Source organism: Tenrec ecaudatus, chromosome 2 (assembly GCF_050624435.1).
Source record: "Tenrec ecaudatus isolate mTenEca1 chromosome 2, mTenEca1.hap1, whole genome shotgun sequence".
NCBI classification, from domain to species: Eukaryota; Metazoa; Chordata; class Mammalia; order Afrosoricida; family Tenrecidae; genus Tenrec; species Tenrec ecaudatus.
In genome coordinates, this window is record NC_134531.1 from 34,802,398 (window position 1) to 34,829,150 (window position 26,753).

At 39.8% G+C, this 26,753-nt stretch overlaps 1 protein-coding gene across 1 annotated transcript in view; it reads right to left on the reverse strand.

Moving 5' to 3' along the window:
- Window positions 1–11,718: 11,718 nt before the first annotated feature.
- The window catches only part of RANBP3L (RAN binding protein 3 like), a 68,276-nt gene continuing 53,241 nt past the window's right edge, over window positions 11,719–26,753 (reverse strand). The window contains exons 9-13 of the mRNA XM_075543008.1: window positions 20,357–20,487; window positions 18,135–18,255; window positions 16,266–16,408; window positions 12,985–13,171; window positions 11,719–12,369 (exon numbers count right to left, since the gene is read on the reverse strand). Of these exons, the coding sequence (XP_075399123.1) occupies window positions 12,326–12,369; window positions 12,985–13,171; window positions 16,266–16,408; window positions 18,135–18,255; window positions 20,357–20,487 (626 nt within the window). The 3' untranslated portion in view covers window positions 11,719–12,325. The remainder of the gene's footprint in view (window positions 12,370–12,984; window positions 13,172–16,265; window positions 16,409–18,134; window positions 18,256–20,356; window positions 20,488–26,753) is intronic.

The window sequence follows — 26,753 nt, forward strand, 5'->3', positions numbered from 1 at the left end:
CCGGCGCGGGGGGGACGGGCCCAAGCGGCGACGGGGCGGGGAAAGAGAGGCCATTGGCCGACGGAAGAGTCCCGGTGAGGGGAAGGGGGGCGGGGAGGAACGGGCGGCTTCGGGCTGGTGAGGTTGGTTTGTTTATGCCAGTCCCTCGACGCCTGCGCAGTCGCCGCTACGCCCCGGGGAGGCCGACCTCTCGCTCCTCCTCCTTTCCGGTGGCCCCCCTCTTCTCCGCCCACAGGGCAACGCTGTCAACCAATCAGAGCTCACTGAGGACTAGGAGCCCGACCAACGGCCGCGATTGGCTGGAGCCAAGAGCAGGCTGGAATTCTATTTGGCAGCTGAGCTACCCCGAGGAACCCGGCCGGAACCGGTCTGAGGCGGCGCGGGCCCTGTGGGTAGGGTTTTGAGCGTTGGGCGGGAAGCGTAGCTGTTCAGTTATACTTTTCCCTCATCGCTTGTCATACTAAGCCCCATGCCCTTTGTGCATTTAATCAATGCGTGTCGCATGGCAGATGTACTGATCCCTGAACTAGAAGCTGAGGACACTGACCCAGGACCGTTTGAGGGGAGCCTAGGGGGCTAAGGGGCTAGGGAGCCTAGGATTGACTCCTTGGCGGTGAGTTTTAGGTTCCTTCAAAAAGAAAATGTCGAACAAGGGCCCTTGTTCAGAAGTGACAGGTGTTTTAGAGTACAAAATAATTTAAGGAGAGCATTTGTTACGTCCTACTTTTAAAAGACTATCAAAAGAGAGAGTCTGGAGTTTTAAACAAGCTACCGTCTAACTGAGAAACAAAGTCCACATGGAAGAAGCACACCAGCCTGTGATCATGAGGTGTCCAAGGGATCAGGTATCAGGCATCAAAGACCCCCCCAAAAATCAGCATTGTGAATGAGAGGGAGTGCGGAGTGAGGACCCAGGGAAGGGCAGTGGGAGGAGCTGAGCCAGTCAGGGTGCAGTTTAACAATGATGAAACATACAACTTTCCTCTAGTTCTTGAATGCTTCCTCCCGCCCCTTCTCTCCCCCCTCCCCACCAACTATCATGATTCCCAAATCTACCTTACAAATCCGGATGGACCAGGGGATGTACACTGGTACAGATAGGAACTGGAAACACCAGTAATCCAGGACAGTGGTGAGAGTGGCAATACTGGGAGGGGTAGAAGGAAGGTGAGTGAGAAAGGGGGGACAGATTACAAGGATCTACATATAACCTCCTCCCTGGGGGATGGACAGTGGAGAAGTGGGTGAAGGGAGACATCGGACAGTGTAAGATATGACAAAATAATTTATAAATTATCAAGGGTTCATGGGGGAGGGGACGGCAGGGAGGGAGAGGGAAAATGAGCGAATACCAGGAGCTTAAGTAGAAAGCAAATATTTTGAAAATGAGGGAAACAAATGTACAAAAGTGCTTGACACATGGATGTATGTGTGGATTGTGATAAGAGTTGTACAAACCCCCAATAAAATGATTTAATTAAAGTTTTCTCAAAAAGCCCCACAGATAACATAGACACATCATCAGGATGATAGAGGCTATTAGTAAGAGGTTAGAATGGCATCCAAAGGTTTTTGAGCTAGGAAGGTTTTGAAAAGGCATGGGACTAAGGGAACTGTCACAAGTTGTGGTTGGTGGCAGATACTACATCATAGTTACAGGTGGGACTACAGAAGGAGGAATGGGAGTGTGATTGTGACACTACACTGTTAGATCAAAGGGCTTACAAAATTGGTCTAGGGTCTTGGGACCAAGCAGCCAGACTGAGACTTGATAGGGCATGACTCATGACTATGTGACCCTCTGTACTGTTCCTAGTACAAATCTCCATTAAGGACACCCCCAGGCAAGCCCCTAAGAGAGACACTGCCCTTACATGGGCTGACCAGAGGAGGGGTGAAGGTAACCTACTTTCAAAGGCACTCTGCCTGAGGTGAGATTATCTACAACCTGGGTTAATGATCAGAAAGCACTCAGTGGAGACTTAAATTTGGGGCTGTCACTGTCATCCATAGCCTTTTACAAATGGGTGCTCAGAATTTAAGCGCTAACATGGGGAATTTCTAGACATTTAGCAGAGCACTCAACCAAACACTCCCACAGTTGGCTGGCCATGGTGACCCTCTGGCCCTGGAGCAAGTGTAGCTTCGAGAAACGAGGATCCCATGCAGACAGATTACCAATGTCAGTGATTTGCCCCTTGATTCTTGGCAGTCAGTAGTGCTTTAAAGACTTTTTAGGGAGAAGATGTAAGAGCAGTGTCTGATGACTGCGTGGGTAGATTGGGAAGCGGGGAGAAGTCAGATTGTCGGAATAGTTGGAAAAAGGAGGACCTGAGCTAAGGTCTTACTGGAATGGAAAGAACCCCAGTTATAGAGGGAGAGGCACATGGTATCACACATCCTTGGCGCTATGCTGCTTGCTCCTCAGATCATCTTGTTTTGCCATCCACTTTTGCCCTTTTGTTGTCTTGGCACTACCCATAACTAGCTCTTGAACTTCAGGCAGGTTCCTTCATCTAGCTGGATGTAAAATGAGGGAGGTGAACTAGAGTGAATCCAAGGGTCTCTTAAGACCATTCATTCTTTCTTGAGTCTACTCAATATTCATTGAATGCCTATTTTGTATCAGGTTGTATATTTGATTAGAGGAATGCACAATTGAATTTAATAGCTGTTTACATTTAGGTTACTGACCTCTTCTATTGGGCCAGGAACTTAGCCTTACCAAACCAAAGCACCAAACTCACTGCCATCCATCCTGACTCAGTGATGCAGTAACTGCTAAACAGAGACTGTAAACACAATTCCGTTTCTGTGAGATATGAAAGTTGGACATTGAATAAGGAACACCAAAGATGAACCAGTGCATTCAAATTATGGTGATGGTGAAGAACACTGAAAATACCATGGATTGACCAAAGAACAAGCAAATCCGCCTTCTTAGACGTACAGGCAGAATGCTCCTTGGAAATGAGGATGGCACGACTTCATATCATCCTTTGGAGATGATCAGGAGAGATCAGTCCCTGGAGAAAGACATCAGGCATGGTAAAGTGGATGGGCAGAGGAAAAGAGGAAGACCGTGCAAACGATGGATTGATACAGTGGCTGACAATGGGTGAACACACAAGAAAAATTTAAAGCAATTTTTCCCAAAGTGGAATGATCCAGGATGGCTGGAAAAGCAGATACTCACCCTTTATCCTGAATTATTCACTATAGTTTAAAAGTTTTTCATTGCTAGGGAGACACTGAATAATTGATTTTTCTGAAGGGGAAGTAGGTCAAATAAGGTTAGGAACCTATGGTAGAAATTGAACCTCTTCAAGGTCTCCACTAGTCTTCTGCCACTTCATAATTTATTAGCTATTAGGAAGAATAAGAAAATGTTCATGGTTCCATTTAAGCAGTTGGAGTGGAGGAGATTTAAGAGAAGCTATTTGAGATGAAAGTGTCAGATTTGTGGTGCATATGAAATTTCTGAGCTTTTTCTTCCCACTTCATAGATTAAAAAACCCCCATTTCCAGCCACAAACATCTATATTGACATCTCATCTGGGATTACCCTTTCTGAGTGTCTCTTTTGGATCCCATCTCCTGCTTCCATCAATTTATCTTTCATGTCTTCTCCCTCTGTTAGACTTTCCTGTTCTGTATTTAGACATGCTCATGTCTATGACATCTTAGAGAAATGAAAACAAGTGACGCCATGTATAGTTTTTTTTAACCATGCTATCTTTCCTTTATAGCTAAGATGCTTAAAAGAGTGGTCAGCTCATCATTATGGTGGAGTGAAATGTCTTAGTGTGGTTCTTCCTGAGTCTCTGTGACTCCCACCAAATAATCGGTGAGACTATGCAATCAGAGAAAGTATAACACTAATAGAAGAAGGAAGAGAGGGAAAAAACCCCGCGGACTTTGGAAGAGTGTGTTCAAAATCTCTGTACTGGTGGAGGTCACTGAAACCTGATGCCTCATAGACTGGGGTACGGAGATTCAGAGGAGCAGCACCTAAGACTATGAGATATGTGTTAGCCAGGGTAGACTAGAGAAACAAATCCAGGGACACTCGTGTGTAAGAGAGAACTTTATATCAAAGAACAATTGTACATTAAGAAAACATCCCAGCCCAGTCCAGGTCCATAAGTACGATATTATCCCACATATTGATACGAGTCCATAAATTCCTCTTTAGATTCATGCAGACATACAATGAAGCTGAATACAGGAAGATCACAGGCCAGTGGGCAGAAAGTCTTATGGATCCAGTGGTGTTGGAAGCATCTCGGTACTGGCGTGGGTTTCCACGTGGTTCCTCCAGCTTCAGGGCCCGGCTCCATCAGTGTGTCTCCATGTGGCTTGTGAATAGAAATGTGTAGCAGAGAGAGTGTTTTTGGCATCTAGTGAGCTATTGATCTCTGTAGAGCCTCCAAATGAGGTCATCAAGCTACAACACGATTGACAGGCTAAATTCTACCCCATTCACTCTTAATAGTCTCAAGTTGACACTAGATTATGTAATTGCCACAGGGTACCTTTTCCTTATCTGGCCCTAGACTGTGGAACTATGGGGCAGGTGGACTGGCTTCCTGGCTCATGGAAGCAAAGGCTAACGGACCAGGTGGCTGAGAACTGCAAGCAGACTTGGCCGTTGGCTGAGAAGATCAATGACTGTATCCTTACTGTCTGCTGACTCTGACCTGTGATAACCTGTTGGGGTAATTCCTAATAAACCCCGTTAATGGTGAGTATTTTCTTTGAGTTCTGTGTGGCCATTGGAATGAATTATCGAACCCAGCAGAGAGGTAGAATAGTATGGGAGGAACAGCTTGTCCTGGCAATAAGGAAGCTGGAGGGGGTCAGATATGGGCTCCCCATTATCCTTTATTGTAATCATGCCCAGATCCCTACTTCAACCCTTTGCAATCTAATTTTTCCCTACCACTTCACTAATTACTATTGCCAAGGTTACCAAAGATCTAGTTAGATATTCAGAAGACATTTTGCAGCCCTTTAAATGACTTGATCTCCTCCGTTTTGACATGGTATTTCGCCTCCCGATATACGAGTATCTAATAATTTTCCTCCTGTCTCTCTGCCTCTTCCCTTTTTGAGTTCTTACTGACTCTTCTAGGCTCTGTTCTTGACTCTGTTCTCTTTTTGTACTTTCTCCTAGGTGATTTCATCTGGTATTGTGTAATGGAAAGAGCTTGGGCTTTGAAACTACAAAGACTTTCGTTTAAATTCCAGTATTACCACTTATCAGTTCTGCGAACCTTGGACTGGTTGCTTAATCTTTTTAAACCCATTTCTTCACTTACAAAATAAAATAACTACCGTATGAAGTTGTAAATATATGTAGAAACTCTTAGCTGTGTTCCCATCACAAGTAGACACATGCCAAATATTAACTATTTTCCTTTTATGACTTCAGTGACTATTAACATCTTTAGTCTTTCTCCTGAGCTTCAATTCATTATTTCTAGCTCTCTTTTAGATAAGCCTGTTTAGTTTTATACATATATCTTCAGTGGAGTTCAAATTATAGAGTGCCAGCTTTGGGTCAAGCACCCTGCTAGATGCCAGAGATAAAAAAGAAGTCCCAGCCTTTGAAGGAAGACAAGGGTGGTGAGACACATTGTCAGGTGAGAGTAGTCCCTGGAGGAGGACATGACACTTTGTAAAGAAGAGGGGCAGCAAAAATGACAAGCTATATTGTACCATGGCTACAACAATGGGCTCAAACATAAGAGCAATTGCAATTGTGAGGATGACACAGGACTGGGCAGTGTTTCTTTCTGTTGTGCTAAAACAAACCAAACTCACTGCCATTGAGTCACTGTTGACTCATAGGACAGGATAAAACCACACCATCACCCCCTTTGTGGGTTTCCAAGAAAGCCCCATCTTTCTCTCTCAGGGACCTTTGTGATTTCGAACCGTTGACCTTTCCGATTGTAGCCCAACACAACTACTATACCATAGGGTTGCTATGGCTTACCTAACAGCAACAACCACCTTTGAAAAGCTTAATGTCAATGTGATGATAATATTTATCTACCCAGTGATATACAAATTAATAGGAACAAGTCTTAACTCAAGAAGGTAGGGAAGGATTTCTGAAAATGTCATGAATAATTAGATATTAGCCAGAATCAGCAACAATGAGACAGGACTTTCCCAAGAGAAACAACATACTTCAAGAAGTAGTTCAGAAAGTACAGAGAACTTGGAGGATGGTACAACAGACGAGGAGGGGAGTACAGCGAGAGAGCAGAAAGGCCATGGGAAGTGCCACTGAATGGTATAAGGAGAAAATGATCTGATTAGCTTTATAAAAATTATACACAGGAATTTTTATTGGAAGAAACATAGCGGTAAATACCTGAAAAGATATTGAACCTCATCAGGAATAAAAGAATGCACATTAAAGTTGCAGTGCAATGCTGTTAGACACCCACTTGTTTCTGTTGTCAGCTGAGACTCACGGCTAACATGTATTACAGAAGGAGACGTTGCTCCGTCCCGCACCCCGTGTTCATGTTTGTTGGTATGTTGGACAATCCCTTATGCAGTTCCTGTAGAGGGTCTTCCAATCCAGGACTGTGCTGATCTTCCAGCACTGTATCAGATAATATCCTATGGGACATTTTGATCCATAAAGTTCTCATTGACTAATTTTCTACAGTCAATTGCTAGGCCTTTCTACTAATACTCATCTGCTTAACAAAGTAAGACATCTGGGGGGAAACTCTGTATGTAAAGTCTCCATTAGGCTAAACATCATTTATTTCAATGTTTTCTCCAATACCATCTCCAAATATTATTGTGGTCACTCAAATGCATTCATGTATTCCAGTTCATCAACCCAAAACTCATTGCCACCAAGTTGGTACTTACTCAGAACAACCCTACAGGACAGAGCAGAACAGCCTTTTTGGGTTTCTGAGGCTATAAAGTTTTACAGGCTCTGGAAGCCTCATCTTTCCCCATGGGACAGCTGGTGCTTTTGACTACATCACCAGGGTTCCTTGTCAACTCAAGTCATGGTGTTAAAAAGCAATCAGTACTCTGTACATAAATGGATCAATGTGAAACATAACCTCCTAAGGTAATCATTTGTAATCAGTTTTCACACCTGGACCCCAAGCAGTAGCGAGGCCAGTGTGCTTTATCAGTGAAAACATCTATCCAACCATCTGGCAGCCATATCTCAAACAAACCCAATTGTTTTCAAGATATTTTTTGTGGGTGCAGGATGATATACATCACTGTGATGTTTCAATTTTAAGGATGTACAAACATCTTAAAACATATTCAACCCAAAGTCAAGGGTCTACTATTCATAGAAATCCTTCTAGTGTACTTCATGAGCATTCTGGCTTCATGACAGATATTTATACCCCCTCCATCCTTTCTTATGATATTTGGATACTGTAGGAGGGCGAAGATTTCGTATTTTGGCAGTAATAGATGTAAAATACTATTTTTAGAAATAAAAATTTGATGGTTCATACTTAAAATGAGAGGAGCCCTGGTAGCATAGTGGGTTATATGTTGGACTTTTAATGACAAAGTTAGCAGTTCAAAACTACCAGTTAGTCGAAGGGAGAAAGACAAGGCTTTCCCCTGTGAAGAATCTCAGAAACCCACAGGGGCAGATCTACTCTATGCTAAAAGGTGTCTATTAGTCAGCTTTGATAGCATTGAGTTTAAATTTAAGTTGAGTAATTAGGTGAAGTCCTATTCAAAGAGAAGAATGTTTGTTTTGATTATCTTAATATAAGATATATTAAAATATTAGGAAATAAGTAAATGTGAACAGAAACAGCTTCTATGGAAATTGAAGAAGGTGCACGCTCTGAGGTCACCTAACAAATAATTTATGAAACTGAGTATTATTGGGCCATTGAGCTCTTCACTTTAGGAGTGAGAAGGACATAGAAAAAAGAGAAAGCTACATGACTAAAACAATGGAAAACCTACTTAGAAAGCCATAATAAAAGAAATATTCTATTACTATTTTACCCCCAAATATATGATTAACTATTTACAGAAGGATTATTTAAAAAGGATAATTGCATGGGCAGGAAATGGATTAGAAGGGTCTTGAACTAAACATTTTGTTAATGATATTGCTACCAGGACATAACCCCAGAAATTTTCAATCTTTATCTCACTACCTTGTGGGAAAAAATCTAACTCTCTTTTTGGTTCTGTTGCACTGATACATCATACAGGCAAGAAAATAGCTAATTTTTCCCTTTAATAAATGCAGAGGAAGTCAAGGAAAATCAAAGGAGGAAAAAACGAATTTGATTTATATAACATTTTGGAATGTTGAGAACGTATTGCTCCATCTCTTTCTTAATGTGGGAACAAGCATGAACAAGTCAGCAATATAAAGAAGATCTCTGTTCTCTGTTTCACTTTAACACCTTAGTGCAAATGTTTTCTGTATCAGTTAAGGTCCTACAACAAAAGAGAGCACTCTGTACCTCTTTCCAAAATGGATTTGTTGTTCTTGTGGCAGTCCGTGGTACCTTCAATATTCTTTGCCAGCACCAGAGTCAAATGCACTGATGATTCTTCAGCCTTCCTTAATTCAGTCTCCAACTTTCACAGATATATGAGGCAATTGAAAGTATCATGGCTTCAGTCAGGTGTATCTTAGTCCTCAAAGTAACCTGCTTGTTTTTCAACACATGAAAGTGCATCGTTTGATCTCAACTACTGCTTCCATGAGCATTGATTGTAGATCCAAGCTCAATTCTTAACAGCATCTATCATTTCTCTGTTTATTATGATGTCAATAATTGGTCCAGTTGTGAGGATTCTTATTTTCTTTACAATGAGTTGTAATCAACAATGAAGGCTACAATCCTTGATCTTTATCAACAAGTACTTCAAATCTTTCTCATTTTCAGCAAGTCATCTTTATATTGCATATTATTAATGAGACTTCCTTTGCCTAATGTATATTCTTCTTCATATAGTCCTGCTTCTCTGATTATTTGCTCAGCATACAGTAAATTTTTGCATGTCTTAAGAAATGTCTCTGAAATCTTAAAATACAAAACTCTTATATAATTGTTGAAATATTGGTAGTCAACATTAATGGTAAGTAAAGACCCATTTCACTGTTTTAAAAGTTCTCTGTACATTTATTTCTACATATTTTGTATGGGCTACAAATATGTCCATATATATAGTATACATAAAGTGTATATAATATGCTTCATATATATTATAGTATATAGTAGAACTTGCCAGGGGAACTATTATGCAACCTCCTTAGCCATAAATAAACTAAATATTATGCAAGCTCCTTAGCTCATACCATGGTCTCAGGGGGCATCTAGATCAATTAACATAATCTAGTTCATAAAGAAAATGCCCAGCATCTTATTCTGATAAGTAGCAAGGGGTCTTAAAAACTTAAGAGTAGTCATCTAAAATACAACTATTGGTCTCTCCCCTTATGGAACAAAGAAGAGTGAAGAAAGTAAAAGACTTAATTGATCCAAAGGAGTAATATACCACAGAAACCATGGCCTTCACTAACCTAAGCCCAGAAGAAGCTAGCTACCACTACAGATATCTCCGATTATGATCACTATAGAAATTCCTGGCCCCAGAGGGCTGGGGGAGGGGTGGGACATGGCATGTAGAAGAAAGTCCTGAAAAGGACTGGACTTACTGGTCTGATTGAGACTTGTGGAACCTCCAAGACTATGGCCCTCGGACATCCTTCAAACTTGGAACTGGACCCACTACTGTCGATTATGTTTCCACAAAGCAACAGACAGGTGGAATGGATTTGGGGCTAGCACTTAATCCTAGCTCCAATCGAAGAACAATTAGTTCTTACAACTTACAACATGGCCCTACTCGATATGTACCCTCCTGATAACATAGAAAATACGGGTGCTATAGCAAAGTGTAGTGAAGAAATTGGATTGTGCCCAGCTCTTAAAGGCTTGTTTTCAAATAGACACCCATCTAAGTGAGATGTCAACTGAATCCACATGGAAGAAGCACACAACAGTGATTCAAGGATTGGAAACGATATAATCTAAATCCAGAGAGAATAGTATCAGAGCTTAAATTGTGAAATTCTGGTTATGGATGGCAGTGGAAGTCGAAAATACATTAATAGAATCTACACATGGAATAATCCTCCAGTGACTCCCCTCTGACCATGTGTGAGGGATGGGAATAACTTGATTATCAGAGAGTACTGGAGAGATGATTATAGTAGATCAAAATGATAAATCTGACTTGAACGGTTAAAACCATTGTCACTTGATATCCCTTTTGATACACTTTGGACTTGATCTGGTTTTAATATTTTCTTTTTCTATTTGTTTGGTTTTCAGATTGGGGAGTATCTCTGCTGTGTTTTGTTACTGTTGGTAGCATCCTTGACTCGCTGTTATATATCTTTCTATGTTTTTTGGTGTATGAAGCCCAGGTTGGATGAATCTATAGAGATAATAACTAGAATAAGGGTTACAATAACTAGACATCCCCTGGGGCCACAGGGGTGGTGGTGTAGTGGGGAGCTGATATCCAGGAGTACAAGGAAGAAAATATTTTGAAAACCATTGTGGTAGTGAGTTTACAATACTGCTCGATATGACTAAACTATTGAATGGTCTGATTTCTGGATTATCTCCTAATAAAATCCGAAAAAAAGAAAGAAGGAAATGTGTTCAAACTGATTCTGATAATGATTGCACAACTATTTTTAATATTATTGAAGTACTGTATTACGTGACATGTGAATTATATGTAAAAAAATTAACAAAAAACCCAGACAGGCTTATTAAGTGGACATAACACCTGTGAGGGCTATGCTCCATAGAGTAATCAATCATGCAAGGTGAAAAGACAGTATTTGTCCTCAAACAGAAGTTCAGAAAGCAAGAAGAAGCAGGACAGATGAGAAAATGCATATTGGGTGAGTTAGTCCTTTAATATGGCTCTTTTAGCCATATTATGGGTTGTCATTCTGGACTTTATATGCCTGTGGCTATAGTTCCCATTAGCTCTTAATGTACAGGGATAGAGTGTGATTACGACCTGACCTTAGTTGTTGTTAGATGTCATCACGTTGGCTCTCTGTACAACAGAAGCAAACACTGCACAGTCTTGACTATAGGACAGGTTGTGACCCAAGCCACACCCTTTGTTTGATGGAGGCATCTTTTACCGACACAAAAGTATAAAGACACAATCTTTTGTTTCCCTTTGGCTACATAATATATAACCATTCAGTTCTCACACACATCACCTCACTGGGAAAGCCAGACTCTACTTCCTGACTGAGCTCTGGGAGAAACAAGGAGACCCGTGTATCGTTTGGGCATTTTTAAGCTTCTGGTTCTACACCTGCATTTGGCTGACCTCTGCCCAACGTTCAGAGTTTGCCATCCAGCCAGTGCTGTGACTCTCTGTGACTTCTGGTGGGTTTCTGAAACTGTAAGTGTTTACAGGAGTAAAAAGCCCAGTCTTTCTCCTGGGAGCTGCTGGTGATTTCCAACTGCCAACCATGTGGATCATAGCCCAACTCATAACCACTACACCACCAGGGCTCCTAATAGACTACTAAAGATAATTTCTTTACATAAATAAACAGAAACAAATTAGCATGTTTGACTGTTTTTATATTTGCTCTTTTGATACATCGATGACCTTTATTAATTCATACAATACTTGGATATCAACCATGTGTCAGGAGTCTTCACAGTGCAACGGATACAAGTCCAAGAAAGGATGTTCTCTCTAAGGAAATTATACCATGAATATATAAGCATATAGGAAAATCAAAGGTTAGATGAAAATACACATGTACCAGGAGATAAACATGATTTAATGAAATGCTGTTGTGTCGTTCTAGCCTTTTTCAAAAATTGATTTAGGAAGTTTTGTAAAATATTTGTTTTATAGCCAGACAAGATAATTAGTGAAAAAATAAATAGATATTTATCAAATTCAGTAATTTATCATTTTAACTATTGTACCCATCAATGTGATGAGTGATCTCAACTATTATCAAGTCCTACATAAATTTCTGGAATTTCAAACTTCTGAAACCATTGTATTTCTTTTAAATCTGTCATTTTCTCCAAAGTAATAAAAATGTAAAATCGCATAGTGACTAGACTACACAAAAGAAACCATTTAATTGAAACTTAATATGTTTCTTAAACTTCTCCATAAAAACTTCAGGAATGAAAAGGGTTTGTTAGGACAGGCTAGCATTTTCACCAAGGCAGCCAGTCTTTTTTGTAGCTGTTGTCATGTTTAGAGGAGAGGGCACTTATGAGCAGGCTACCGATCGTCTGTGGGTCCACTTAGAAGCATCTGTGATTCGGATTGAAAATATTTTATTAGACAATATATTTAGATTCAATTTAATGTTAAATATAGCTGAACATTCATGAATGAGGAAATGGGATATGTGGAATCTACATATTTGGAAATGTTGCTAATAATTTGAAATCTGACATTTTCAGATAATTATATTCTTCCTTAACTTATGGACAGTAAAGTCCAAAAAATTAAAATTATTATTGCTTCCATATGATCATATGCAATCTCTCCAGGAAAAGGCGCCAAGAGGGAACAGGCATCATATGGTTAACATTTACTTTGCATTATTTCCACTATTCATTATGGTAGTTGCATATCAAGTATTAAAAAAATCTCACTGCCATAACGTTGATTCTGACTCATAGTGCACCTATAGGACAAGATAGAACTGTCCTTGAGGGTTTCCGAGAGTATAATTCTTTAAGGGAATACAAAATCTTGTCTTTCTCCTGCGGTGTGGCTGGTGGTTTCCAACTGCTTGCCGACTTTGCAGGTAGCAGCACAAGGCAGACCCACTACATCACCAGGGCGCCCTTGGTCTTCCAGTTTTAGGGCTTTGCATACAATTTCTGATTTAAATCTCCACCCTAACAAAGGAAGAGTTACCTGATCCATTTTGAGGAGACTGGATGAAATCCTCCTCCTCATCGCAGCTATCGCAGTTTACTTGTTGGAGGACTGGTTCTGACTGATGTTCACCTTGATGTACATCCCTCTGTTTAGAGAAGCTCTGAAGTGCAACAAGCCGATGATGCATTGCTGTGTACAGATATCCTATGTCTTTGGCACTGGCCTGCATAATGAAAATTAATAGATTGAGAATATAAATCACTTCATAATTTTAGCCATGTTTTACAACATTTTAGTTTTTCATTATTCATAAGAAAAATTAGAGCTGTTGGTGGTTGTGAACTGCTGACCATGAGGATCATGGCCCAACATGTAACCACTATACCAAGTCTTCTTGTTTAAGTCTAGAATGTAAGTAAGTGCTAACAACCTTACAAATTAAGAAGTAACCAATTTGTATTCCAAGAAATAATTTCATAAGAGGTTTCAATGTTTACATTTTAAATCAAGAAAATAAAATTACGTTATTTAAACACTTTAATTTTATTTGAATCTAAATTTTTGTTGCTGGCACTTCGTTATCCATAAATTAAGGATTGCACAAATATATACATAACACTCATACTCCTTTTCAATTCCCATGATAAATCTTGAAGAATAAAACCCCAGAGCAAAGAAATTTAAAAAGTCAACAAGGAAAACAAAATTTAAAGAATGTGCTCAGTGATTTTTTAGGAAGCAGGCTCTTAAGGAATCGAGATTCAGGGATGTGATAAATCTACTTTGCATTGGCAAAAAAGTCTTAATTGACTAAAATCATAGTTCATGTCATCTCCTTCTGAAGGGATTTGCTTCATAATTTTATAGCTTGGCTTCAGCAGGATTTAGGCTGAAATTTGTTAACTAGTAAATGCAATAGGACTGGCCTCACTCCACCGATTTACACTGCAGAAAGGTATAGGATTGGGAGATAAAAGGACTTCCAGTTTGTTTATATCACATTGCTTAGGCAAACCCTCCAGGCAAGGGTGTTCTGTGAAGAAGCAGAACTTGTAAGAACAGTCTGTGATCTTACACCACTGACATGCTAGAAGTCCTTTCCCCACTACTTTGCTATGTTTATGGTTGCTAGCAATATAAAAAATGACACTAACTAGAACTGATATTGGAATAATAATTATTGTTATCGTAATCTTTTTTCCCAGTCCTTACAATAAAACTGTGCTTTAATTATTCATCCTACTTATTTATATCACCTTAAACACTAAGAACCAGTATTCAATATAGAATCACTTTCCTCCTCTGTTTACAATTGAGAAACTAATGACTTGCCCAAATTTAACATGGATGCCCACGGAGAATTTCTTGCAGCTTCTTTGCAAGAGTGAAACGGAACGAATTGCTTATGCATTTAATAAAGTGAGATAGATGTAATCAAATATAAATAATAGAACATATTTCTTTTCAGGTACTAAGGTAATTTTTGAAGAACAAAAACTTCAGCGGCATGAAAAATCTTATTAACATTGACAAATGAAAAAAATTACATGTGTATTTCATAATAAAAAATTGCCTATTTAATCTTTTCTACAGCCTTTTACTGCATAATTGTTACTACCTTGATTTTGTAGATGAGTGAGTAAAAGGAGGGTAACGAAGTTTAAGTAACTTGCCTGAAAGCTGTACCATAAGTACAGTATGGTAGGTGTATGTGTAAGTATATATACACCCACATACATACACACAAATAGGTGTATTAGCTGCTGGTGAGTCAACACCTAACTTCTGATGCCTCATACATAACAGAACACACTGCCCGGTCCTGTGCCACCCTCATGACTGGTCTTGAATCAGACATTTTCATGGGCTGATTTTAGAAAACAGATTGCCTGACATTTCATCTTAGTTGATCTTAGTCTGGAAGCTCCATTGAAACCTGTTCAGTCTCATAACACACAAGTTTCTCTTGACAGATGGGTGCTATCTGCACATTAGGGGCATTGGTCAGGAATTGAGCCTGGTTTCCTCCAAGGTAATTGTAAAAGAAATTTTAAAAAAAAGAAATATTGTATAAGACCAAAATGTTAATATTGGTCATCCCTGGGGGTATGATTTTGAATGGTTTATTATATATGGTTTGCTTATCTATTTTATAAATAGAGATATATATCCCTTTAAAAAATCGCCGTGAGTCAGATATTCAATGACAAAGTAGTATAATCATAGCCTCAGTGTCTGGCAGGCTTCTTTCTCCAGTTAAAATCAGGGAGAACCTCACCTGGCAGAATATCAAGTATCTCCCTAAATACCAAACAGAACTTGGGGGTCATCTTACAACTAACATCTAAATGCCCAACATGACTTCCACCTAACAGCATACTTACTGGTAGTTAATCAAACCTTTGTTTTCCCATCAATAGCCATTGCTCACCAGTACCAATTCTAGATGGGAGCCAATTTCCTTGTATTGTCACTTCTGTCTGGGACACTTGGGGACACAGTCTTCTCCAGTCTTCTGGAGCCTGTTCTGTTTCCTTTTGGCCTCATTCCTGCCGGTTCTGTCGCGTCTGGATCTTGCATTTCAGGTCAAGCATCCCTGCTGCTGAGAACAGCAAAAGCTGTGCTCCCATCCGGTTACCTTGGCGACTGATTCATGCCCAGAATTGAAATGTGCTCGTGTCCCTTGGACTGGTGGTTTTAACTTGCTAGCCCTGTGTTTTTCCATTTCTCACTGGTTGTTTTCCAGGTCTCTCAAAGCCTTCTCTGTCTCAGCAGGCAGTACAAGCATCAGGCGGTGGATTCTGCCGCCCCCCTCATGGGAGCCATGCTTGACAATAGTCACTTCATTAACTTAGCGAAAGTGTTGACATGATTTCATTAGTGAAGAAAAGGGTAGCGGCTCGACAATATATATCATACAGATGTCTTGGAATTGGTACCAATTTTTTTTACTGTGATTTTTGATGTTACTTTTTGAATTCCATATAAATTGGGGTCTTAGATTGGACCCCATAATGAATGGCTGATATTTTGCCAATGGCACAAGTTATGTAAGACATGGGGGGGGGGACCAAATGAGTAAATTACAGAGATCTCTAAATATCGTGGGAGGTTTGGCGGCACTATGGTAAAGTGCTTGGCGGCCACCAGCTGCCCCGCAGGAGAAAGAGGAGGCAATCTGCTCTCTTAAAGCTTTGGAGCCTTGGAAACCCCCGGGGGCTACTCTATCCTCTAGTGTCTTAAGCGTGGGAATCGACATGAAGGCAGTGGGTTAATAGATAGAGTAGGATCGTCTACAACTGATATTTTTTACTTACCTGAATTAAAAAGATTTTGATGCTGTAATCTTCTAAATCAGTAGCTGTTATTTGTAAGTTTTTATGGTTTGCTCTTTGTATGTCCATTTGAGCCCAGAGTTTGCTATTAAGAATCAGCCTCAGGCTGCCTTGATTGCGCATAACTAAAATAGGAAGATGAATAGATTAGGCTACTGGAGAGTTGAGTCCTTAATTTTCCAAGGAATTTGGCATAGTTGAAAGCACAGAACATCTTGTAGCTATTTTTTCAGGCTGTATTTCCATGATTGTAATTCAATTCTAATTAGATTATAGCTCCTTTTGTATGTGCATGTGCTTTTAAAATTCTATTTGGGGTTTATTATGTTGAAGGGCTTTTTTCACTTAAATGCCAGAATTATTATTTTTACTATAATATTTTAAATGAATGAAATTTTAGAAGTCTTTTTAAAAGTGTAGTGCTTTGAGAAATGTTTATCTAAGAGTAATTGAAAACAATGGATAAAACTGAAATAAAACCCCTTGAGTGTCCAAAATATGAAATTATTTAAATAAAGTACAGTATAAGTAATGAAGAGAATATTATGGAGCCATTAAAATATTGAAGAGTGATATTTATGAATGTAGAAAGATATTCATGGTAACACTATACTTTAAAAATCAGGTTATACATCTATATAGGAAAGAAAAACCAGGTTATTAAAGCAATATGATGAGCACAAATCACAAACTTTATAACACAATTACATGTATACATTTTTGTATACAGAGAACAATGTCCCAAAAGAATATATTGTTAACATTGCCCATTTCTGGAAGGTATGCATGTGAGTGATTTCCCCTTTTTATTCTTTCTGCTTATCCATAGTTTTTATTTCCTACATTGAACTTATTTATATTGCCTACCTGTATAATAAAATAGTTTGGGTGTTTTTGTTTTGTCTTGTGTTTTGGCAGCAAGAGGGAGTGAAATTAAACCAGAGTAGAGAACAAATAGAGCCTGCCTTGGGAATAATACCTGGCTAAACTAGTTAGAAACATTTGCCAGTTCCAGAACTGAGGCTACTGTTCCTATTCTCCGAGTCCAAAGTCTATCCCGTACCTGTTTCTTGAGCTTGATACTTAAAACTCACCAAATACCCATATTTCTGGATTCAGCTTTTACCTGTGGTCTTCTGCAAAGCTTTGACCTTCCAATATTGACTCCCAAACCCCATATACCCAACCCAGATCTCTGCATGTGCTCATTTTCATTGTGGCCTCTGAACAATGTCCTAGTGTGTCTTTTTGGATGGCAAACTTCTTGGTTTTTCAGCTTAACTGATTTCTGATTCTGACTATCCCTAAGAAGCCTGCAGAATCCAATAACCATGCAAATGTCCCCCTTTTCTCATAGAAGCTCTTTGTTCCAAACCTGATACTACATTTGGAATGCCAAAGATACATTATGGCATACCGCTTCTCTTTTACAAAGGCTATTTTTACTTTACAAGATGACTTGCATCACATTCTCTTAAGTAAAAATGAGAGAGTAATTTAGGTGTGTGTTAGGCTCTGTCATAGCTGCTTTGGCATATGGAATCTTACATTCATTCAATGAACCATGGACTCCTGAGGTTGACATTTTAGACCCGTACAGGTAGGACAGGGACAGAGATTAAGTCACTTGTCTAAGGTACAGCTAGTGGTAGAGCCAGATCTGGAACCCAAGTAGTCAGAGATAACTTTTAACAGAGAATTTCTCTAGCTCATTAGAAGCAAGACTGCTTTCAGCAGTGTGATTTGTTAAAGTGTTTTATGACATATCTCCAGAAAACGACGCATCTTCACATTGGAAATGTTACGCTGTGAAACGGAAACTTGCTTGACCAAATGAGCTGGATGCCTTACTTAGTCTTGAGTGTAATGTCCCACAATTACTGCGCGCTGTGTCGTTCAATCTCAAAGCTCCTCTGCCCCTTTCAGTCCAGGACTGTGTGGTGTTGTTGAATATAAAAAGCTTGCAGTTGATCTAGATGACAAAATTTTAAATGTCACATACATAGGAAATTTTCCAAGTGGGTTCTTTCTTATGATATGAAAATTTAATATTTGCAACCAGAATAACCTTTTAAAATGATATATGAACCAACTTTCAAATTTTTTAATGAAGTCATTTTATTGGGGTCTTACAGCTGTTATCACAATCCATGCATTCATCCATTGTGTCAAGCACACTTGTACACATGTTGCCATCATTTTCAAGACATTTTCTTTCTACTTGAGCCCTTTATATCAGCTCCTCATTTTTTCCACCCTCTCACCCTCATGAACCCTTAATAAATTATAGATTATTATTATTTTCATATCTTACATCATCCTCTGTCTCCCTCCATCAACTTTTCTGTTGTTTGTTCCCCTGGGAGGGGTTTATATATAGATCCATGTGACTGATTTCCCCTTTTTCTTCCCACCTTCTGCTTCCCCTCCTGGTGTCTCTATTCTCATTATTGGTCCTGAGGGGTTTATCTGTCCTGGATTTCCTGTGTTGCAGACTCTTATCTGTAACAGTGAACATGTTTATGTCTTTTCAGATTTGTAAGGTAGAACTGAGGTTATGATAGTGGCGGGGGGTGTGGGGAGGGAGCATTAAAGAACTAGAGGAAAGTTGTATGTTTCATTGGTGCTATACTGCACCTCAACTTTCAAATTTATTTCACTAAAAAACAGTAAGTAAAAAGGTATACAGAATGAAAAATTACCACTTTGCTCCCACCACCCATCCGCTGGTGTCTGCCCCCGACTAATGAAAGTAGATGACCACTATTATTAATGTGATGCTCGTACGTATAGTTGTTGGCAGTTACCATTGAGTCAGTTCCAACACATGGCATTCCCATGCAGGCAGAGCAGAACTACATATATGTGTATCTGCCTATTTTCCCTACAGCGAGTAGGATTTCTTATACACTCTCTGAATCTTTCTTTTTGTTTTCACTTAACAAATACGTCTCTAACTACCAGCAATTCAATCAAACTTGGTGTTCTTTGAGTTACATAATCTTATTTAGAGTAAATAAGGTTTATTTACTTTAAGATTTATTCATGGGACTAATTTCACATTTCAAAGAATATAACATGAGAATTAAGATGGGATGTCACAGAGTACCCTGCTGTAACTCAATGTTGTCCAGTATTTCTCAAGTGTTATTATCTAGGAAAACCAGCACGATAGCTCCCAGATCCTCACCAACCACTTACCCCAGTCAGGCTGGGGGTTATCTGAACTGAGGGTCATAATAGGATATACAAAAGGGAAGAATAATGAAGAGACTTTTGGGGGAAAACCGGTGGATAAAGGCCAAGTAAAATTCATGCCTTGTGGGGAAATGTTGTAGTAACTACAAAAAGTTGTAATTATGGTAAAACCCATGCAAGCTGAAATCGATGTAGAGCAGAAAACTGTCAGAGAAGGAAAACTCAAATATTTCCCACTAAATGGCACAGAAAAGTGGCCAATGCACCCTGTCAAAGGCAGAAACAAGTCCCAGGAAAACAGGACAGTCCTGTTCTGGCTCTCCCAAAGAGGCCTGGTTCTCCCAGCCTGCAATGTACATTGCATCTGCCTAGCCTGATTGATAGACCCCTCCACATTGAAAAATCCATGTCTGATACTGTATCAGAGGTTTGTGATGATATAAAACGTCAAACATTTAAAATAATTTTGTAGACGCAAATGACTTTAATGAACTGAAGCTGAAACCAAGTCGTATGATCCATATTGAGACATTTCCACATAATCAGAATTTTTAAGCCAAGCGAGAACAGCATTTATTCTAAGAGCAGCTCTGGCAAGTATAAGACATAGCCCTGAAGTTAGTTTAAGACAGGGTCCCTGGCTTTCTTCCTAATGTGCTGATGCATATCGTAAGCAGAAACTCTGTTAATTACATACTCATACATAAGAACACCACAAACTGTAGGTTTAATATTCGTAATCTCCAACATTTATATTTAAGCAGCTTAGTCTTCATGAGAACGGTATTTCCTTCTTCATTTTTAAAGCTGTTGAGATGCTAACTTTAATCTAGGTTGTAAACGCTACTAGTAAGAGAGATTCATGACTTACAGACCTTTAACACATTATGCTCTGCCTCCTCCCCTGTAATAACATCGATTTTCTCCAGCAAGCATTTTGGTGTTGGCTTGGAAGAAAAAGCAGCAGCTGACTCAATTAGAGATATATTTTTAGTAGAATCTGTTTCTAAGAGAAAATGGAAGAGAAAAAAAACCCATAAATGTTCCCATTTTTTCTACTGAGAAAGTTTTTTTGTAGCCCCTGTTACCATAATGGTAACCCCTATTACCATAAGGGAACTCTCCTGGTGAAGTGCTTATGCCTTGGGCTGCTAACTACAAAGTTAGCAGTTCCAAACCACCAGCTGTTTCTCAGGGAAAAGATGAAGCTTTCTACTCCTGTAAAGAATTACAGTCTTAGAAACCCCCATCAGCAGTTTGACCCTGTTTTTCTTAACAGGGTTGCTACAAGTTGGCATTTACTCGATGGCAGTGAGTTTGATTTGGGTTTGCCTGTTACCATACATGTTCCTTAGTCATTTTACCACAAATGACTTCAAATAAATACAACTGCTTGAGTTGGTTCCGACTCATAGCGACTCCATGTACGACAGAAGGAAACACTGCCTGGTCCTATGCCCTCCTCACAATTGTTATATTTAAGCCCATTGTTTCAACCACTGTGTCAATCCAGCTCATTGATGAGCTTCCTCTTTGTTGATGACTCTCTGTTGTTTATCAAGTCAGACGTTCTTTTCCAAGAGCCAGGCTCTTCTGATAACATCTACAAAGTTCATGAGATGAAGCCTTGAAATCCTTGTTTCTAAGGAGCATTCAAACAGAATTTCCTCAAGATAGACCTGTTTTTTTGAGAAGTTTATTGTACTTTCAATATTCTCCATCAACACCACAATTCAAAGACATCAATTCTTCAGTCTTCAGTTTTCAGTTTCCAATTTTTACATGCATATAAAGTGATTGAAAATACCATGCCTTGATTGAGGCACATTTTAATCCTCAGAGTAACAGACAACAGGCTTTGTAGCACTTTTAAGAAATCTTGTGTGGCTGATTTGTACAATCTAATATAGTAACTGATTTCTTGACTAATAATTCCATGGGTGATGATTGTGTACCTAAGCAAAAGGAAATCCTTGACAAATTAATTTCCCCCCACTTTATCAAGATGTTGTTTGTTGGACTACTTATGAGCCATTTTGTTTTCTTTATGTTAAATTGGTGGTGTAGTGGATTATACCTTGGAGTGTTGACCACAAGACCACCAGTTCAATACTACCAGGTGCTCTGCTCCACTGCAGAAAGACAAGGTTTTCTACTCCCATAAAGACTTACAGTCTCAGAAATCTAAAAGGGTGGTTCTACTCAGTCCTATAGGACTGCTGTGAGTCAGAATCAACACAATGGCAGTGAGTGCGTTTCAGTAAATTGTCATCCATACTGAAGGCTAAAATATTTGATCTTCATCAATAAGTCCTTCAAGTCCTCTTCCCTGTCAGCAAACAAAGTATTGTCATCTGGGTATGGCAAACTGTTAATAAGCCTTCTTCCAAACTTGATTCCATATTCTTTTTCATGTAAAATAGTTTCTTGGATTATATGATCAGCATACAGATTCAATAAACATGTTAAAGGATACAAGCCTGACACAAAACTTTCTTGATGGAGAGGGGCACATCTCATCAGTGCCCACAGGAGCAAATGAAGAGGGAAGGAGAGAGTGGAACACATCCTGGCTTACCAAGCCCCAATCGAGGATGATATTCCTGCTCAGAGCAGCCAGTGCACAGAGAGGACCATAGGGCTGGTCCAACCATGAGTCAAGATGTCCCTCACTGACCCCATAGTTCTACAAGGGATAAAACTGAAGGCACAGTGAGGGAATTGTGCTGGAAGCAAAGGAATGCAGTCCCCGGGGAATACCAAAAATAGACTTCGGGGCCAGGGCATGGCACCCCATTAGACATGACCGAAAAGCACTCCCAAAGGTCAACAAACAGACCTGGAACTATTTATAGGTTTGGGTCATTTTTTGTTGTTCTTGTTTTCTTTTGTTGTTTTGTTTCTCTCTGCCTTGTTTTTGTGCTTATTATTGTCTCTGCATGTCTATCTAGATAAGATAGGCAGGATAAGCAATCCGGGTGTGAAAAACACAGACCAATGGTTCTGAGGGAACATGGGAGAGGGGAGGTGGGAAAGGAAATGGATGTTAACAAACCCCAGGACAAGGAAACAACAAGTGATCTAAAAGCAATGGCGAGGAGGGCATAGGATGCCTTGTAGGCCTTGATCAAGGGCAATGTAACCAAGAGGAATTAACTGAAACCTGAATGAAGGCTGAACATGATAGTGGGACAAGAGGAAAGTAAAAGGAAATAGAGAAAAGAGTTAGGAGGCAAAGGGCATTTATAGAGGTCTAAATATAGGCATATACATATGTAAGTATATTTATATATAATGATAGAGAAATAGATCTATGTACATATATTTATATGTTTAGTATCAAGGTAGCAGACAGACATTGGGTCTCTACTCAAGTACTCCATCAATGCAAGAATTTTGTTCTAATAACCTGTCATTCCGTGATGCTCACCTTTCTAACACAATCGTTGAAGACAAAATGGGTGCATGGCAAATGTGAAGAAAGATGATGGTGCCTGGCTATCAAAAGATATAGCATCTGGGGTCTGAAAGGCTTGAAGACAAACAAGCAGCCATCAAGCTGAGAAGCAACAAACTCCATATGGAAGAAACACACCAGCCTGTGTGATCATGAGGTGTCTATGGGATCAGGTATCAGACATTAAAGACCCAGAACAAAAAAATCATATCAATGTGATTGAGGGGGAGTGCAGATTGGAGACCCAAAGTCCATATGTAGACAATTGGACATCCCCTTACAGAAGGGTCACAAGGAAGAGATGAGCCAGCCAGGGTGCAGGATAGCACCGATGAAACATACAACTTTCCTTTAGTTCTTTAATGCTTCCTCCCCCACCCACTATCATGATCATAATTTTACCTTACAAATCCGGCTAGACCAGAGCATGTACATTGGTACATATAAGATCTGGAAACATAGGGAATCCAGGGCAGAAAAACCCCTCAGGACCGACAATGACAGTAGTGATACCAGGAGCGGACGGGGAAGGTGGGGGGGGGGGGAGAAACGGGAAACCGATCACAATGATCAACATATAACCCCTTCCCTGGGGGACAGACAACATAAAAGTGGGTAAAGGAAGACATCAGTCAGTATAATACATGAAAAAATAATAATTTATAAATTATCAAGGGTTCATGAATGAGGGAGGGTGGGGGAGGGAGGGGAGAAAATAAGGAGCTGATACCAAGGCCTCAAGGAGAAAGAAAATGTTTTGAGAATGATGATGGCAACAAATGTACAAATGTGCTTGATACAACGGATGTATGTATGGGTTGTATAAGAGCTGTATGAGCCCCCAATGAAATGATTACCAAAAAACCCAAAACAATCTTTCCTGATTTTAAACCATGCAGTGTTTGAATGACTGCCTCTTGGCCCATGCATTGTTTCCCGATGAGCACAATGAAGCATTCTGGAAATCCCATTGTTATCCCCAGTTCCTAGTTTGTTATTATCCACACAGTAAGAGGCTTTTGCACAGTGAATACAATACAAGGAAAAATGTTTCTGGTAGTCTCAGCTTCCAGCCAACGTCCATCTGACTTCAGCAATGATATTCCTTGTGCTACATGCTGTTCTGAATCTGGTTTTTATTTCTGGCCGATGTCAGTGTACTGCTGCTACCATTTTTAAACCTTCTTCAGCAAATTTTCCTTGCCTCTGATATTAGTGATCTTGCTTGATAATTTCCACATTCTGTTGGATGACCTTTCATTGGAGTGTGCCCAAATATGCATCTCTTCCGGTCAGTTGGCCAACTAACTGTCTTCTAAGTTTCTTGGCACAGACTAGAGAGCACTCCTAACATTGTTTCAGTTTGTTTAGTATGTCAGTTCTGTCCATTTATGGAGCCTTATTTTCCACTACTTCCTTCAGCGCAGCTTAGACTTCTATTGTAATACCATTGGTTCTTAGTCAAATGTTTTCTATTAAAAAGGATGAATGTTGACCAAATCTTCTTGGTACAGTGCCATTGTGCATTTCTTTCATCTTCTTTTGCTGTGTCTTCTACCATTTTATATTTTGCTGATAGCCCAAAGCAAACTCCCTGCTAGCTAGTCAATTCCAACTCATAGAGAATCCTATAGGACAGAGGAGAGCCGCTCCTTAAAGTTTCAAAGGCTGCAGATCTTTAAAGGAGTAGAAATCCTCATTGTTCTCCTGAGGGATGACTGGAGGTTTGGAACAGCTGATCTTGCAGTTAGTTGTCTAACTGATAACCCTCTACACAGCCAGGGCTCCTTATATTCATTCAACATTGTAAGCTGAGGTTTAAAATATTATTTTCTTTGTCATTATGCGTTTTTCCTCCACAACCATTTTACTGGGAGTTACCACAGATACAGATCATCCCATAGTTCAGTCACATCAGGCAGCAGCATGGTACAATCGCTCCCACAATCAGTTTCACAACATTCTTTTTCTTCCTGGACTCCTTGACATCAGCTCCCTTTTACCACCATCACTATGGCCACCACTGTACCCCACACCCAGAAACCCTTATTCTACTTGCTGTCCCTATAGGTTCATCAGTCCTGGGTTACTGTACCCCACACCCAGAAACCCTTATTCTACTTGCTGTCCCTATAGGTTCATCAGTCCTGGGTTTCATGTACTGGAAAACAGGACAAATATATGACAAAAATTCAAGAGCATGACCTCTAATGACATAACACATCCAAGATAAACCCCAATATGAACAAACAAAAATTACAGAAAAGGTTGAAAACCAGATCAGACCGAACATGCATCAGAGGGGAGAAACAACTGATAAGGTTTTAGCCCTTCAAGTCAGGTTTATCATTTTGATCTCCTGTAGTCATCTTGCCAATGCTCTCTATTCAGTAACCACTTTCCCCCATCCCTCTGTTATGAATGAAAGGAAATCACTGGAGGCTTATTTGCTATGTAGAGCCTACAAATATATCTTGGGCTCCCACTGTCATCCATAGCCTTCTGCAAACTGGATTCTCACAATGTACGCTCTGATACTGTTCCCTCCTTCAACTTCGGACGATAGGCTATACAGTCATGATGATCAGACGATAGGATATACAGTCAAGATGGTGTGCTTCTTCCATGTGGACTTAATTGACATCTAAGATGGCTGCTTGTTTGGAAACAAGAGGCTTAAATTTTTCTTCAATCCTTTCAGCTTGAAGTGTGCTGAGTATGTTCTCTTTTTGCTTTCTCACTCCAGGTTTTTGGACATTTCATTATGATTCTTTATTTTGTCTTCTCAAGACGACTTTTTACATTTTCTAGTCAACTCTTTCCCACCACTTGTCTGTCAGTTTGTCGTACTCAGGTGGCTTGTGTTACTGTGATGCTGGTAGTTATGTAACTGGTATCTCAAATGCCAGCAGGGTCAACTTTGGGGCAGGGAATACACAGGCTATCAGAAATAGGGAAGGACACAAATATAGAGGAGGCACAAATTGACAAGTGGGATATACTGAAGATAAAACTCCTATATACATCTAAATAATTCACCAAAAGAGTAATAAAGAGAGCCCACAGACTCAGAAAACATCTTTAGCAATGACATATCAGACAAAGGCCTTATTACTAAAATCTACAGCACTCTGCTAGCTTACAATAAGGAAACTAATTTCCCACTGAGGAGGTGGGCAAAGAACCTGAACAGAAATTTCACAAGGGCAGAAATCTGAATGGCTAATGAACATATGAAAAAATGTTCCTAATCATTAGCCATAAGAGAAATGCAAATTAAAACAACTATGAGATACCACCTAACATCCTCAAAAATAGCCCAGTTCAAAATATCAGAAGGTAACAAGTGTTGGAGGAGCTGTGGTGAGATAGGAAATCTCATCCACTGCTGGTGGACGTGTAGGTATGTACAGCCATTATGGCAATCCATTTGGCAATATGTAAAACAGATGGAAATTGAGCTACTATATGACCCAGCTATCTCCCTATTGGGTATATATCCAGAAGAGGCAGGAAACAAACCACAGCCAGACATCTATGGCCAATGTTCATCATGGTGCAGTTCACAATTGCAAGGAGTTGGAAACAACCAACATTTCCATCAATGGGTGAATGGATTTAACAACTGGGGTACACAGCATGAAGCAGGGAACCAGTAGAGAGGTCTGAGGGGCCAACTCCAATTCCAACTATGACAACAGCTGCCCTCCGCCACCACCCCCAAAGGAGAATTTACTTCAGCAGACAGAATTTACTCCAGAAGCTACAGCTCAGGGAGAGGGACACGTCTGATCAGAACACACGGGAGCAAATGA